The sequence below is a fragment of the Hypanus sabinus genome, chromosome 12 (assembly GCF_030144855.1).
Source record: "Hypanus sabinus isolate sHypSab1 chromosome 12, sHypSab1.hap1, whole genome shotgun sequence".
Classification (NCBI taxonomy): Eukaryota; Metazoa; Chordata; class Chondrichthyes; order Myliobatiformes; family Dasyatidae; genus Hypanus; species Hypanus sabinus.
In genome coordinates this window covers 30,051,034-30,066,048 of record NC_082717.1, presented here as the reverse complement: position 1 = coordinate 30,066,048, position 15,015 = coordinate 30,051,034, and the positions used below count along the sequence as shown (strand labels likewise).

The window sequence follows — 15,015 nt, the reverse complement described above, 5'->3', positions numbered from 1 at the left end:
GACTCACCCACTAAAGGAAACACCCTCTCCACATCTACTCTATCTAGTCCTTTCAATATTCAATAGGTTTCAAGGAGAACATCAACCCCCCCCCCCCACATTGTTCTAAACTCCAGCAAGTACAGGCCCTGGGCCATTAAACGCTCCACATACATTAGTTCTTTCACTACTGGAATTATTCTCATGGATATCCTCTGGGCCATTTCCAATGTCAGCAATGTTCCCCCTAATTTGTAATGACCAGTGTGCGCAAATCTCTCGTGCTGAGCAATTTTTTGCCCAATGAATAATTTCTTCAATAAAACCTGTATAAATAAGCCAATTCTAAAATCTGCAGACAAATCTTCGCAAACTCCACATTGCCAACACCTCCCACATCAGAAACTGGAAAAGGAAATGTGATTGCACAGTTGTGAAAAATACATAATATGCCAACGAGGTAGAGGGTGACAACCTTTTGTGTGCGGTTTAAATCCCTCAGTATGATAGTTGCAAAAGATGTGTTCACATCTTTTCTCAGATAAGGGGCCCAAAACTGCTCGTCATATTCCAAATGAGGGCTGACCAATCCTCTCGAAATGATTGCTAATATTGCATTTGCTTTCCTTACCACCGACTCAACCTGCAAGTTAACCTTTAGGGAATCCTGCACGAGGACCTCCAAGTCCCTATGCACCTCTGATTTTTGAACTTTCTCTCTGGATAGAAAATAGTCTATGCCTTTATTCCTTCTACCAAAGTGCATGACCATAGACTTCCCTACAATATCTTTCAAATGCTAAATCTTTGGCCATTCTTCTAATCTGCCTAAGCCCTTCTGCAGACTCCCTACTTCCTCTTAACTACATGCTCCTCCACCTATCTTCACCCCTTCTGCAAACTTGGCCACAAAGCTGTCAGTTCCATCATCCGAGTCAGTAATATATAACATGGAAAGAAGCGGTCCCAATACTGACCCCTGTAGAATACTACAAGCCACCAGCTGCAAACTAGAAAAGGGTCCTTTTATTCCACTCTGTTCCTGCCAGTCAGGCAATCTCCTATCCATGCTAATGTCTTTCCTGTGATACCATGGACTGATATGTGTCACCTTGTCAAAAGTCTTCTGAAAACCCAAGTAAACAACATCCACTGGCTCTCTTTTGTCTATTCTGCCTGTCATTTCTGTTATTTCCTCAAAGAATTCCAATAAATCTGTCAGCAATATTGTCCCTTAGGAAACCATGCTGGCTTTAACCTATTTTATCATGTGCCTTCAAGTATCCTGAAACCTCATTGTTAATAGTGATCTTCAATATCTTCCCAACCACTGAAGTCAGGTTAACTGGTCTATATTTTCCTTTCTTCTGCCTCCCTCCCTTCTTAAAGGGTGGAGTGACATTTACAATTTTCCCATCCTCCATAACTATTCCAGAACTAGAGATTCTTGAGAGATCATTACTGATGTCTCCACAATCTCTTTGGCTACCTCTTTTGGAACCCTGGGATGAAGTCCATCTGGTCCATGTGACTCGCCTATCTTCAGACTTTTCAGCTTTGCAAGCACCTTCTCTTTAGTAAGAGAACTACATTCGCTTCTGCCCCAGGACACTCTCAAATTTCTGGCACACTGTTTGTGTCTTCCAAAGCGAAGACTGACACAAAATGCTTAAGTTTGTCTATCTCTCCTGCATTATTTTCCACCAGTCCGATATGCACTCACACCTCTCCTTTCCTCTTAATGTACCCAAAAAAAAGTTTTCCATACTATTGGCAAGCTTACCTTCCTGTTTCATCTTTTCTCTCCTTATGGCCTTTTTAGTTGTCATCTCATTGGCATTCTATAAATTCACTCTCTCTTGGAAGCTAACATGAACCTGAATTTTCCAATGTATCTGCATATTGAATTTCCCCCATGACTATCATCACATTGCCCTTTTCAAATGCATTTTCTATCTCCCGTTGTAATTTGTACCCAACGTTCTGGCAACTATTTGCATACAACTCTCATCAGCGTCTTTTTACTCTTGCAGTTTCTTAGCTCTACCCACAACCATTCTATGTCTACCGATCTTGTGTCAGTCTTTCTAAGGATTTGATTTTATTTTTCACTAACAGAGACGCCCCACCTCCTCCGCCTATTTACCTGTCCTTTTGATACAATGAGTATCCTTGGACATTAAGCTCCTAGCTATAATCATCTTTCAGCCACGATTCAATGATGCCCACAAGATCATACACACCAAACTCTAACGGTGCTACAGGATCATCTACCTTTTTCCATATATTATGTACATTCAAATATATCATAAATAGTCCTGCATTCATCACTCTTTTCAATTTTGCCTCCATCTTACACTTCAACTCATCCCACTGACTTCAATTTTGCCCTATCCTTCCTCACTGTCTCACTGCACAGTAACGTTCCCTCTAACTCCTTTTTTACAGCTGCACAAACCAATTGTTGCTCTGAGCAAGGAACCTTTACACAGCCTGAAACCTGTGCAGCACCTTAAATGTTTTTTGTAATATGCATACTATGAATACTTAGAATGAAATTTGAAGTATCACATGCTTTTGATCTTATTTATTAATTGAAGGGTATAATGAAATACAGAACAACAAAGAAAATCACTCATGTTTCATCAGCTTTTTCCAGGCTGCCTTTCTCCCAGCTGCGTGGCAACAAAGGCATTTCCGTTCCTGTACAGCCACACAGCCACAGCCGTACAGCTCAGAGGAAACAGTGTAATACACTGAATCTACACGTATCCCAACTGCTCCGTCCTCAGCCCCATCATTCCGGTTCCCATCCCCCTGAAAAGTTAACTTAAACCAGCCTACCTGTAAGTATATTGGACCCCCTCGTGTTCAGGTGTAACCCATCCTTTTTGTACAGGTCATTGCATCCCCAGAAGAGATCCCAGTGATCCAGAAATATGAAACTCTTCTCCCTGCGCTAATTCCTCAACTACACATTCCTCGGTCAAATCTTACCCTCACTGGTGCATGGCATAGGCAGCAATCCAGAACTTACTACCCTTGAGGTCATGCTTTTCAGCTTTCTACCCAACTCCCTATATACTCTCGCCAGGATCTCATCCTTTTTCCTACCTGTGCCATTGGTACCCACGTATACCATACCATGACTTCTGGCTGTTCACCCTCCTCATTGAGAATGATGTGGACCCAATTAGAGACATCCCTGATCCTGGGGCCTGGGAGGCAACATGCCGTTAAGCCCACAGAATGTTCTGTTCACTCCTCTAACTACAGAATCCCCCATCACCACTACACTCCTCTTTCTCCCCCTTCCCTTCTGAGTCATAGAGCCAGAGACCTGGTCGCTGCAGTTTGCCATTGGTAGGTCATTCCCCCTCAACAGTATCCAAAGTGGTATACTTGTTATTGAGCGGATCAGCCACAGGGGTACTCTGCACTGTCTGCCTATTCCCTTTCCCTCTCTTGATAGTCACCCATGTATCTGCCTTCTGAAACCTAGGGGCTACAGGGAGGTAGTCACCCTGATCGATCACCTCTTCGTTCTGCCGAAGGTCCTCCACCTACTGTCCAGTTCCTTAACACGTTCTCTAAGGAGCTGCAACTCGATGCACTTTGTGCAGATGTAATTACCAGGGAAACTGGAGGTCTCCCAGAGTTCCCACATCTCACACAAAGAACATACCAGTGACCCTGGATCCATTCTCAACACACTAACTACATAGTAATAGACTAAAGGAAATAGAAAAGAAAACTTACTTGGAACATCTGCCTGTTCTTGCTGAACCCTGTTGAGCTAAAGCTTCCCTCTCTAACCCTGGCACAGTCACACAATGGCCATTCTGCTTACACCTTATTAGCCCTTGCTAAGTTACTAATAACACAAGCAATCTCTGGCTCTTGACGGGATCTGCTCATTTTTTAAAACTGGTGCCTAAGCTCCACAACCGACTGTCTCCAACTCTCTGTGCGATCCCCCACTCGGCAGAGCAAGTCCCTACAGGCCCCATTGGCTTTTTGCAACTGCCGCATAAAGTGGCCTCTGAGAGTATATTGAAGTGCCAAGAATCGAGTTGTCCAAAAAATAGAATCCTTTATATAAATATCTTTGATATTTGATGCAAAGTAAAGTACATAGATCAATTTTCAAGAAAGGCAAGACACTTTAGAAATCTCCAGTATTACACCTAGAATTAAAAGTTATTCCAAAAATACCATTTAACCAGATTAACTGATTATCAGAGAGGACTATTACCTTTCAAGAGTACCATTATCCTCAAAATATTTTTTCCTAAGGCTCCTAAAAGGTGTGTTTGTAACCTGATTATTTTACTTATCACTGAAGTATTGTTGAATGCAGCAATAGGACTATGTTTATTTTAGTCTTCTGTTTCAATGTAATCACTCAGATCTTTAATAAAGACCAGAAACATTACAAAGAAAAGTACAAACTTGGCACATCTACCTCTTCTTTTTATAGAAGCCAATTGAGCTATTTTCACAGCCTCCAACTGCTTCTAGGTTAGCTCCAGATATTATAGTTCTGGTCATCATTCCTAGCTGTCAGAGACAACAATTCAGCTGATACTACTGGACTGATAAAGGCCATAAAGTATTGTTAAAGGACCTGAATTTCCATTAGTCCCAACAGAGCGACTGTTCCATTAAAGAGCACGGAATATTTACTTAAATGACTGTTAGTACACAAATCTGATCCTGGACTTCCCTTTTCATTTTAACACTCTGGAGCAGTAGCTGCAATAGTTATCTAAAGTTTACAAAGTCTCTTTTGATACACAGGTACTCCTCCAAGAGCTCCCTCCTGCACATTTGCCTTTGTATGAGAGATCTTGTTGGGTCTCAGTGTGGGGTCAGGTGCATTGGGGCATGAAGTTTGGTGCGGTAGAAGTTGATAGTTTGCCACCCTGATGCAAATGAAGCCATAGCTCAAAACTAGGTAAGCATTCAGTAACTACAGTTTATTTACCAGATAATTTAAATAGACCTCACAAGGCCTGTGAGCAAAATGCCCTGAAGGTGGACAAAACCATTCTCATCATGGTGTGGTAGCAAATCTAACAGTTAAACCATGGGAAAATAGACTAGACTGAAATATTAGTATTCTGCTATCAAATTTATGTTTATTGCAATGTTTTAAGAACTCCTGGTCATTTTGGTTCTATATACATTGACTATTTTGAAAATTGAATTTAGAAATATAGGAACCAAGGGTACGCCATTCAAGCCTGTTCTGCCATTCAGTGAGGCATTAGCTGATAGATCTATAACTTAACATCAGCTACTCCTGTTTGTTCAATATCCCCTAATGCTTTTGCTTAACAAAAATTTAAGATTTAACTTTAACAATTATCCAAGTAGCTACAACCAGTTAAGAGCTTTCGACTTCCACCACCATCTCTGGGTGAAAATTTTTATTGAGTTCACTCCTGAAAGATCTAATTTCAATCAACACTGATGAAATAAAGGGATTGTCCTCAGGTTAAGAAAGCCTGACATGTGAATACATTTGGACCTACAACTGCAAAAGTAATTTCCTTTCTCTCTTCATTTTTAGTAATTATTCTGCTTTTTTATCAGTCTTATGTGTGTTGACACCATTCATTGCATTACTATGGAGCTATGATAACCATATCATGTGATCTCTCTGTATTTGCCGACTTATAATCAAAATCAACTTATGGACATCGAGAAAGATGGAACCCATCCTGATGAAGGGTCTCGGCCTGTAATGTTGACTGTTCTATAGGTGCTGCCTAACCTGCTGAGTTACTCTGTTTTACTCCAGATTTCTAACATTTGCAATCTATCTTATATCTCTGTGAACCCCTTGTTACCCAGGATGTGGTCTATAATATAGTTGGGAGCTACAAACAACATTTGTCCAATGCTGTATATAATGTGTCATTATTAAAGACTGAATCTGGGTGTCCAACATTAAATATTCTTCCTATTCTGATTATGCTAAATGCAAGTTTTAGGGTCAATTTCTGTACTGTGCAACCCCCCCTCCCCCCAATGTGAAAGAAAGCAAGCCAAGCAAGGAAGTCAGAAAATAATAGAGGACATGTCTACTTCATTCCTTCCTGGAACTGTAACAAAAATTTAAATTAGTCAGGCTTCCTCAATAAGTATCTGGGTCATTGTGAAATTTTGTTGCTGGAATAACTAAATCAACTAAAATACCCCTATTTGAAATGAGATCTTTAACATGCTCAGAGACAGCAGCTGAAACTGTTTAGGTGACAAACCATCAACATCCCACAATCTCTCCGTGGCTTCGATTTTAGCTGTGTTTTATATATAGGTGACAGAAATTAAAGGGATCCTTCATTAATTGTCAGTACATATCAGTGGAATTTTCCATGGGTCTTGAAAAGATTGCAGCTTTCTCTTTGGTCAGTTTAGTGCGAAATTGTTTTGAAGAGGGTCAGGCAGATATATTTTGGTCTCGGTGCCCATTGCCGGCTTTACTGCTGGTTTTTGATGGCGTCTCCCAAAAACAGACCATCTCCTCGTCCAGAAACTAGGAGGTGCAAAAATGACCTGTGATCTGGCTTTCCCTGCACTTGTGGTCCTAAGTAGGAAATGGATTTATGCAAACAAGACCAGGATTTTATTTTTATAGTCTTCCATTACCAACAGTACAACAGTCTGCTTCCTCTTCAGCCTTGCCTGCTCAAAGCTCATCATAAATTATAACAGGAACTTCAGCTCTTCCCGTGGTTTTCAGTTTTACAGCTTTTATTACTATAAAACTAGAAACGATAAATGGAATTGAAACCACACTTCCAACTACAGAAGCAGCTCTGAAGAATTTCCTCCACTAAAGCTATAAAACTGATGTGCACAAGGTTTGTAAAACAAGCTATTGATTCATCTGTTGTAAAGGGGGGGGGGGGCACCTTAATCTAGAGTTTTAAATCCATTAATATGTCATCTTTATGTCATTTGATTGATGGACAGTTCAGATCTTGGGTACAAGGTAAATGATTACACTGTATAGCTATCCATGAATTTTTATAATTAAGAGTTATATCAGAATTGACTTCAATGCTGAGTCATTACCAAGTTAATGAACACCCTCTATACATGCACATAAAATACTGGTGATAATGTAATCAAAGATGAATATCATAAATTTGCAGATTACTACTCATTTATTGGAGCTTGGTGCTTTAACTATGTCTTTGCTAATCTATTTTCCCCTTCATTTTAATTCCATCTTCTCCCACTGAAAGATAGCCAGAAATCACAATCTTATACCTTGTTCAATGATAACTTTACCTTCCTACAAATGATAACTTTATACAAATTACCCTAATCTCCTTACTCTGAATTCAGGAGTAAACTAACCTTAGTGGAGGTTAAACTGAAATGGATAAAAACATAGAACATAGAACAGTACAGCACATTACAGGCCCTTCAGCCCACAATGTTGTGCCCACCCTCAAACCCTGCCTCCCATATAACCCTCCACCTTAAATTCCTCCATATACCTGTCTAGTAGTCTCTTAAATTTCACTAGTGTATCTGCCTCCACCACTGACTCAGGCAGAGCATTCCACGCACCAACCACTCTCTGAGTGAAAAACCTTCCTCTAATATCCCCCTTGAACTTCCCTCCCCTTAACTTAAAGCCATGTCCTCTTGTACTGAGCAGTGGTGCCCTGGGGAAGAGGCACTGGCTGTCCACTCTGTCTATTCCTCTTCATATCTTGTACACCTCTGTCATGTCTCCTCTCATCCTCCTTCTCTCCAAAGAGTAAAGCCCTAGCTCTCTTAATCTCTGATCATAATCCATACTCTCTAAACCAGGCAGCATCCTGGTAAATCTCCTCTGTACCCTTTCCAATGCTTCCACATCCTTCCTATAGTGAGGTGACCAGAACTGGACACAGTACTCCAAGTGTGGCCTAACTAGAGTTTTATAGAGCTGCATCATTACATCACGTCTCTTAAACTCTGTCCCTCAACTTATGAAAGCTAACACCCCATAAGCTTTCTTAACTACCCTATCTACCTGTGAGGCAACTTTCAGGGATCTGTGGACATGTACCCCCAGATCTCTCTGCTCTTCCTCACTACCAAGTATCCTGCCATTTACTTTGTACTCTGCCTTGGAGTTTGTCCTTCCAAAGTGTACCACCTCACACTTCTCTGGGTTGAAGTCCATCTGCCACTTCTCAGCCCATTTCTGCATCCTATCAATGTCTCTCTGCAATCTTCGACAATCCTCTACACTAGCTACAACACCACCAACCTTTGTGTCGTCTGCAAACTTGCCAACCCACCCTTCTACCCCCCCATCCAGGTCGTTAATAAAAATCACAAAAAGTAGAGGTCCCAGAACAGATCCTCGTGGGACACCACTAGTCACAACCCTCCAATCTGAATGTACTCCCTCCACCATGACCCTCTGTCTTCTGCAGGCAAGCCAATTCTGAATCCACCTGGCCAAACTTCCCTGAATCCCATGCCTTCTGACTTTCTGAATAAGCCTACCGTGTGGAATCTTGTCAAATGCCTTACTAAAATCCATGTAGATCACATCCACTGCACTACCTCATCTATATGCCTGGTCACCTCCTCAAAGAACTCTATCAGGCTTGGTAGGCACGATCTGCCCTTCACAAAGCCATGCTGACTGTCCCTGATCAGACCATGATTCTTTAAATGCCCATAGATCCTATCTCTAAGAATCTTTTCCAACAGCTTTCCCACCACAGACGTAAGGCTCAGTGGTCTGTAATTACATGGACTATCCCTACTAGCTTTTCTGAACAAGGGGACAACATTCGCCTCCCTCCAATCCTCTAGTACCATTCCCGTAGACAACGAGGACATAGAGATCCTAGCCAGAGGCTCAGCAATCTCTTCCCTTGCCTCGTGGAGCAGCCTGGGGAATATTCCATCAGGCCCCGGGGACTTATCCGTCCTAATGTATTTTAACAACTCCAACACCTCCTCTCCCTTAATATCAACATGCTCCAGAACATCAACCTCACTCATATTGTCCTCACTGTCATCAAGTTCCCTCTCAATGGTGAATAGCAAAGAGAAGTATTCATTGAGGACCTCGCTCACTTCCACAGCCTCCAGGCACATCTTCCCACCTTTATGTCTAATCGGTCCTAAGTACTGAGTAGATGAATTGTCTCTGTTGTCACAAAGAACCCTGAAAGTAAACATGAAAAGACAAATGAAGAGAAAAATAATAACAGTAAAGACGGAAGGAAGAGGATACCGAATAAATCAAGTAATCCAACTTGTTGTACCAGTGAATATAGAAAGCAATTGGATGGATGGGGTTATAGTGCAGTGCAGGTTGATGATCACCGGCATTAACAGCTATACATATAAATTCAACGGTAAATAGAATAGTGCTGGAGGAATTTTAACATTGGATGTGAATTCCTATTTCTTAAACTCAAAACTGATGCATTTAACAATAATACATTAATATCTATGTGAAGAGGCTTGATGCAAACTGGAGGGAGGAATGAACAGATGGAAATTGAAGGAAAGGAAGAGAGGAAAGTAACAATTTCTACATAATTGTCTGTAACTTAAAGATCAATAACGAAGGGACAACAGAGAGAAACTGGGTTCTAAGGGACCATCTGCATGAAACAGAGAAGTAGAGTATAGCGAAAAAGACAAAAAGAAAATAAAAAGTTTATAAATTAAAATCCATCTTAAATGCAAACTAATGTGCACACACCATATTGCTGAAACAAATTATTTTAACCTTACATTATTATTGTTAAATTTGAATATTAACAATAAGATCACACTTCAGGCATTGAGAACAGTTTTGGTCTTTTTTCAAGAAAATCAATGCATTGAAGAAGCATCAGAAGAGATTTTCTAGAATAGCAATTTAAAGGGAAATATAAATTCTTTAGAAACATAGAAAACCTACAGCACAATACAGACCCTTTGGCCGAACATGTCCTTACCTTAGAACTACCCAGGCTTTACCCATAGCCCTCCATTTTTCTAAGCTCCATGTAGCCATCCAGGAGTCTCTTAAAAGACCCTATCGTTTCCGCCTCCACCACTGCCGCTGGCAGCCCATTCCACGCACTCACTACTCTCTGCGTAAAAAACTTACCCCGACATCTTCTCTGTACCTACTTCCAAGAACCTTAAAACTATGCTCTCTCATGCTAGCCATTTCAGCCCTGGGGAAAAGCTTCTGACTATCCACACGATCAATGCCTCTCATTATCTTGTACACCTCTGTCAGGTCACCTCTCATCCTCCGTCGCTCCAAGGAGAAAAGGCCGAATTCACCCAACCTATTCTCTTAAGGCATGCTCCCCAATCCAGGCAACATCCTTGTAAATCTCCTCTGCACCCTTTCTATGGCTTCCACATCCTTCCTGTAGTGAGGCGACCAGAATTGAGCACAGTACTCCAAATGGGGTCTGACCAGTGTCCTATATTACCTCTTGGCTCTCAAACTCAGTTCCACGATTAATGAAGGCCAATACATTGTATGCCTTCTTAACTACAGAGTCAACCTGCGCAGCTGCTTTGAGCGTCCTATGGACTCGGACCCCAAGATCTCTCTGATTGTCCACACTGCCAAGAGTCTTACCATTAATACTATATTCTGCCATCACACTTGACCTACCAAAATGAACCACCTCACACTTATCTAGGTTGAACTCCATTTGCCAATTAATCTGCTAACTACCATCCTATGTAAACATCAATCTGCCTTCCGCCCCGACATATGAACCTCCAGCCCTTTCTTAGTTCGTTTTGAGGCAGTCCAATTCCTATATAGTCTTGAGTCATTTTCTTGAACTGGTACAGTCTTTCTGGTGAATATACTCCCACAATACTATTGAACAGAAAGCTTCAGCAACTATCCCTGACAGTGATAAAGATACAATGATACAAGTGTAACGTAGGATAATGGGTAGTTTGTAGGAAGAATTTGCAGGTGGAAGTATTCTCACACACCTGCTGCCCTCGATGATATGATCTGCATATTTGGAAGATTCTGTGAAACGAGTCTTAATAAATCAATACTGTGTATTGTGTATACTCTCAATGGCCACTGTAGTAAGTGCACCTGTACACCCGCTCGTTCTTGCAAATATCTAATCAGCCAATCATGTGCCACCAACTCAATGTATAAAAACGTGCAGACATGGTTAAGAGGTTAATTTGTTGCTCAACACAAACATCAGAATGGAGAAGGAATGTGATCTGAGTGACTTTGACTGTGGAATGATTGTTGGCGCCAGGTGCGGTTGTGATTTTGAATCATTTAGCAGATTGGCAGCACCACAGGGAGTCATCCTCAGTGTGAGGACAAGCCTCAGGTTTGATCGCTTCAGCCGGTTTCGTACTGGACAAGGATGAGATCCAGTCGACCTTTACCTGGTACTTGTTTACCCACTGTTTATTGCAGGCACAGTCTGGTAGCTGTTTCTTAAAGAATTGGTTGGTTTAGTCAGTGAAAGTAATATGAAGTGACTCTTGGTCTTCTCCCCTGGTTAAATTGTGTGGCACTTGAAAATTTCACCATTTCTTTCAAGTCTGTCCACTGGAAGAAACACTGATTCGTAAACAGAGGAAGGGCTGTAACTGGTATTGGAATACTCTTGCCTGTGTTTCACCTGATTCAACGTGACATTTTGTGTGGACTGTTGCAGAGACCCTGAAGGTTAATCCCTTCTGCCTGGCACATCAATACGGCACCACCAAATCCTGCCAGTAGGACAGAACATACCCAGAGATTGTGTTGGAGGAACCTAACACGTTATTTGTAAGGATAGATTCTGTGAGTTCAACTATAATAGGTTTTAGGTTGCCTGATAGGTGCAACAGGTTTCACAGTTTAGACACTAAGCAACATTGTGACAAAGACTAGGTGAGGTCAGCACCAAGCTCTCTAGCAAGTTCTTCTGGCCTGTGCCTTTCTCTGCTCTGACTTTCAAACTCTGCACCAGTCATCACCTTTTTCCTCCCACCCCAACACTTTGCTTTTTCCCTTGACCACAAATCTTAGGGCCTGCTCCTATCCAGTTCCCAAGTGACAAAGGCATTGGATTGGATTTGGTTTTGTAACCAAGCTATTGTGGTTAAATTAAAATGTAATACTAATCCTAAATTTCTGTGAACCTTTGATAATTGGCACGTAAGAAGAATATTAGCTAGATATGAAGTTCTCATAACTTTGAAACAAGTACAAAGGAAATTTGAATTCTGACAGGAACATCTGGAAGATTTGCCAGGAATTTATTAAAGAACGGATTGTAGAGGGAAACAACACCCCAGAGTAAAGTCATCTAGAATACTTGAAAGGGCAACTTGAACAAAGATGCAGGTTAAAGCCAATTTGTGAAATTCAATGCTGTTATGGCTACTGGAATGAATGTAAGATTGAACAGAGGACCAAAGCTGTCATTTAATATTTGCAGGAGGTTGACAACACAGAAAATTTGGAAGTGATTGCTTTAATTATCTAAATAGTTCTATTGATAACTATTCTGTCCCACTGTGTAAATATATACATTAAATAATTACATATAAAAACATCTAAACACTTTAAATTATTATATTTCTTTAATATTTGTTTCCATAGAACATTTTCAAGTTTCTTCAGATGTATTTGCAAGTTTTATCTTATATATATGAAGGTAGATGATGTACATTATACACAAGAGTTTCAACATGGTAATCAGGCTTTAGTAATTTCCCTTGCGGTACAGATCCATTTGATGTTGTAGCAATGCTGTAAACACAAGGGGAAAACAATTTGTTATTAAAATTTGATAAATTAGCAGTTCATATAAAATGCATTAGAGAATTACATTATTAAATGCCTTTAGATCCTGCAGGTTATTGAACATAATTGATAATTTTGTGGTATCTGGAAATTCTGCATCATGAAATTTGCATGCGAACTGTAGTATTTTAAGATTTAAATATTGCCAGCTTTTTAGATTATGTTTGTGAATTATACTTTTTTTGAGAAATGCATGTGGTGACATCTGTGTCCTTCGATGTCAATAGTAATACTGATATTTATTGACCATTGCTACTGGTCTCTAAACTGTGGAGGCAGTTTAAGAATCAATCATATTGGTTTGTCTGGATTCACATTTAGGCACAATCATGTAAGAATAGCAGATATCCTTCCCTTAAGTCATGAGTGAACTAGATAGGATTTTAATAGTAGTCACATGACATGAAATAATATATGATTTACCAGTTGTACACTATTGCAGATATTTTAGAAATGAGCATTGTTAAATGGTTCTGATCATTGTATGGCACCGAATGTACTTGCTTTGGAAATGTGAATAATAATTCAGATTATTATTGCATATATTTCAAACCACTGGCCCTTTCATTCTCCATTGTCTCAGAATCAACTCTGTCTTAATTCTGCACTAATGTAATTCAGCACAGACATTTCATCATTTATAAAGGTTTCTCCTCTCATCTTCAATATCTACATGTCACATCTTACTGCAGTTATTGTCACAAGGGGACAGGAGGCTGGACCCAAATGCAGGATGCAGGCACTGAAGTACTAGGGGCAGGACAGGAATAACTAAAGGATAGAACCAGATGGGGAGACCAGGGCATGCAAAAGAGGTAATCCTGGGATTCGGAGAGAGTTCGTGGCTAGGCTGGGTCCCGGAGTCCGTGGCTAGGCTGGAGAGCACCCTGGGTGGCAACATAACTCCTAGGCAGGGCCACCTCCCAGGCAGGAACACAGAGGCCCAGGCAAGACACAGAACACCTGGGCAGGTGTGGGCACAACCCATTAAAGGTGAGAGGTAGGAAGGGGACAGAGTCCCCCCACTGGGCAACAGTGGTCCAGCCTGCTACCCGACAGAGGCAAGGGATCGGGAGGGAACTTGGTCCAGGGTGACTCCAAGGCTGACTCACAGAACTTGGGGATGAAGCTGTGGGCCCTCCAAGCCAGGACAACTGGAACAAACAAAACCCCTCAGAGAATGGCAAACCAGCTCATACAAGACAAACCCCCCAAACTAGGCTCAGTCCCAGAGTCCCTTATATCCACCTGCCAGCTGATAGGCAACAGGTGCACCTTCTCAAGCCAAGATGATCCTATTTGGCTTAAGGGTGACAGGAGGGACGGCTACAAGACCCGGAGTCTGGAGTCTGCGGACCGGATCAAGACCTGGAATGTGGGCTCCGGACTGGACCATAACAGTTATTCAAAGTCCGGGACCAGTTTCTTAAGCTCATAGAAGTATCAAATGCTACCTTTTTATCTCACTTCATTGATACAAATGTTGTTGACATGTAGGGAAGTTCTAAACAGCTTCTCGAGTAGGTTACATAGTCGGCACAACGTGTGGGCCAAAGGGCCTGTAATGTCCTGCAGATTTTCTATGTTCTATGTTCCCAAATTTTCCATTTGATGAGATAAAATGGCCTCTAGATAGCAATCCTTTCAAAAATGTCCTCAAAACTCTCCTTTCTGATCCCGTCTTTGATAACATAACCTAGGTACTTTTCCTCCTTTTCCCTATACTTTGCAAGCACTATACAGTTTGCTCCCACAATATACCTTCCTTTGAATTTTAATTTAAAAATCAGAATTTACAAATGCTTTTGCGAACTGTGCATCGTTGAACAAGTACTGACTGACATATTGTATCTTTGCAATTTTGCTATCTTAACAATTGCCTTCTCACAATTATGCTAGATGTCCTCATTCCTATTGGCTACTATTTGATAATTAATTCTAGATCAATTCTAAGTGTGGCGGTTTCAGTGATCTTACTTCACCATTTACCCCTTTTTCACTGAGGAATATGTGAATTAGCTGTGGCTGTCAATCATGTGATAATTTTGATTGTGTCGGTGAGGATAGATAGCCTTTTGTTGAATCTGGTGCAGGGCATCATCACAGAGCCCGGATATGAAATGGGTCAGTGGTGTCTGGGAGAGACACAGGAGGTTAGTGGTTTCATATGATGGTGCTAGCGAGTGGGATGGATGAGCGTATAAATT

The 15,015-nt window shown here is 41.1% G+C and overlaps 1 protein-coding gene across 1 annotated transcript in view; it reads right to left on the bottom strand.

Annotated features, from left to right (window-relative positions):
* Nucleotides 1-12,645: 12,645 nt before the first annotated feature.
* Nucleotides 12,646-15,015, bottom strand: part of LOC132403325 (neurogenic locus notch homolog protein 1-like) — a 38,396-nt gene continuing 36,026 nt past the window's right edge. The window contains exon 11 of the mRNA XM_059986776.1: nt 12,646-12,754. Within this exon, the coding sequence (XP_059842759.1) occupies nt 12,646-12,754 (109 nt within the window). The remainder of the gene's footprint in view (nt 12,755-15,015) is intronic.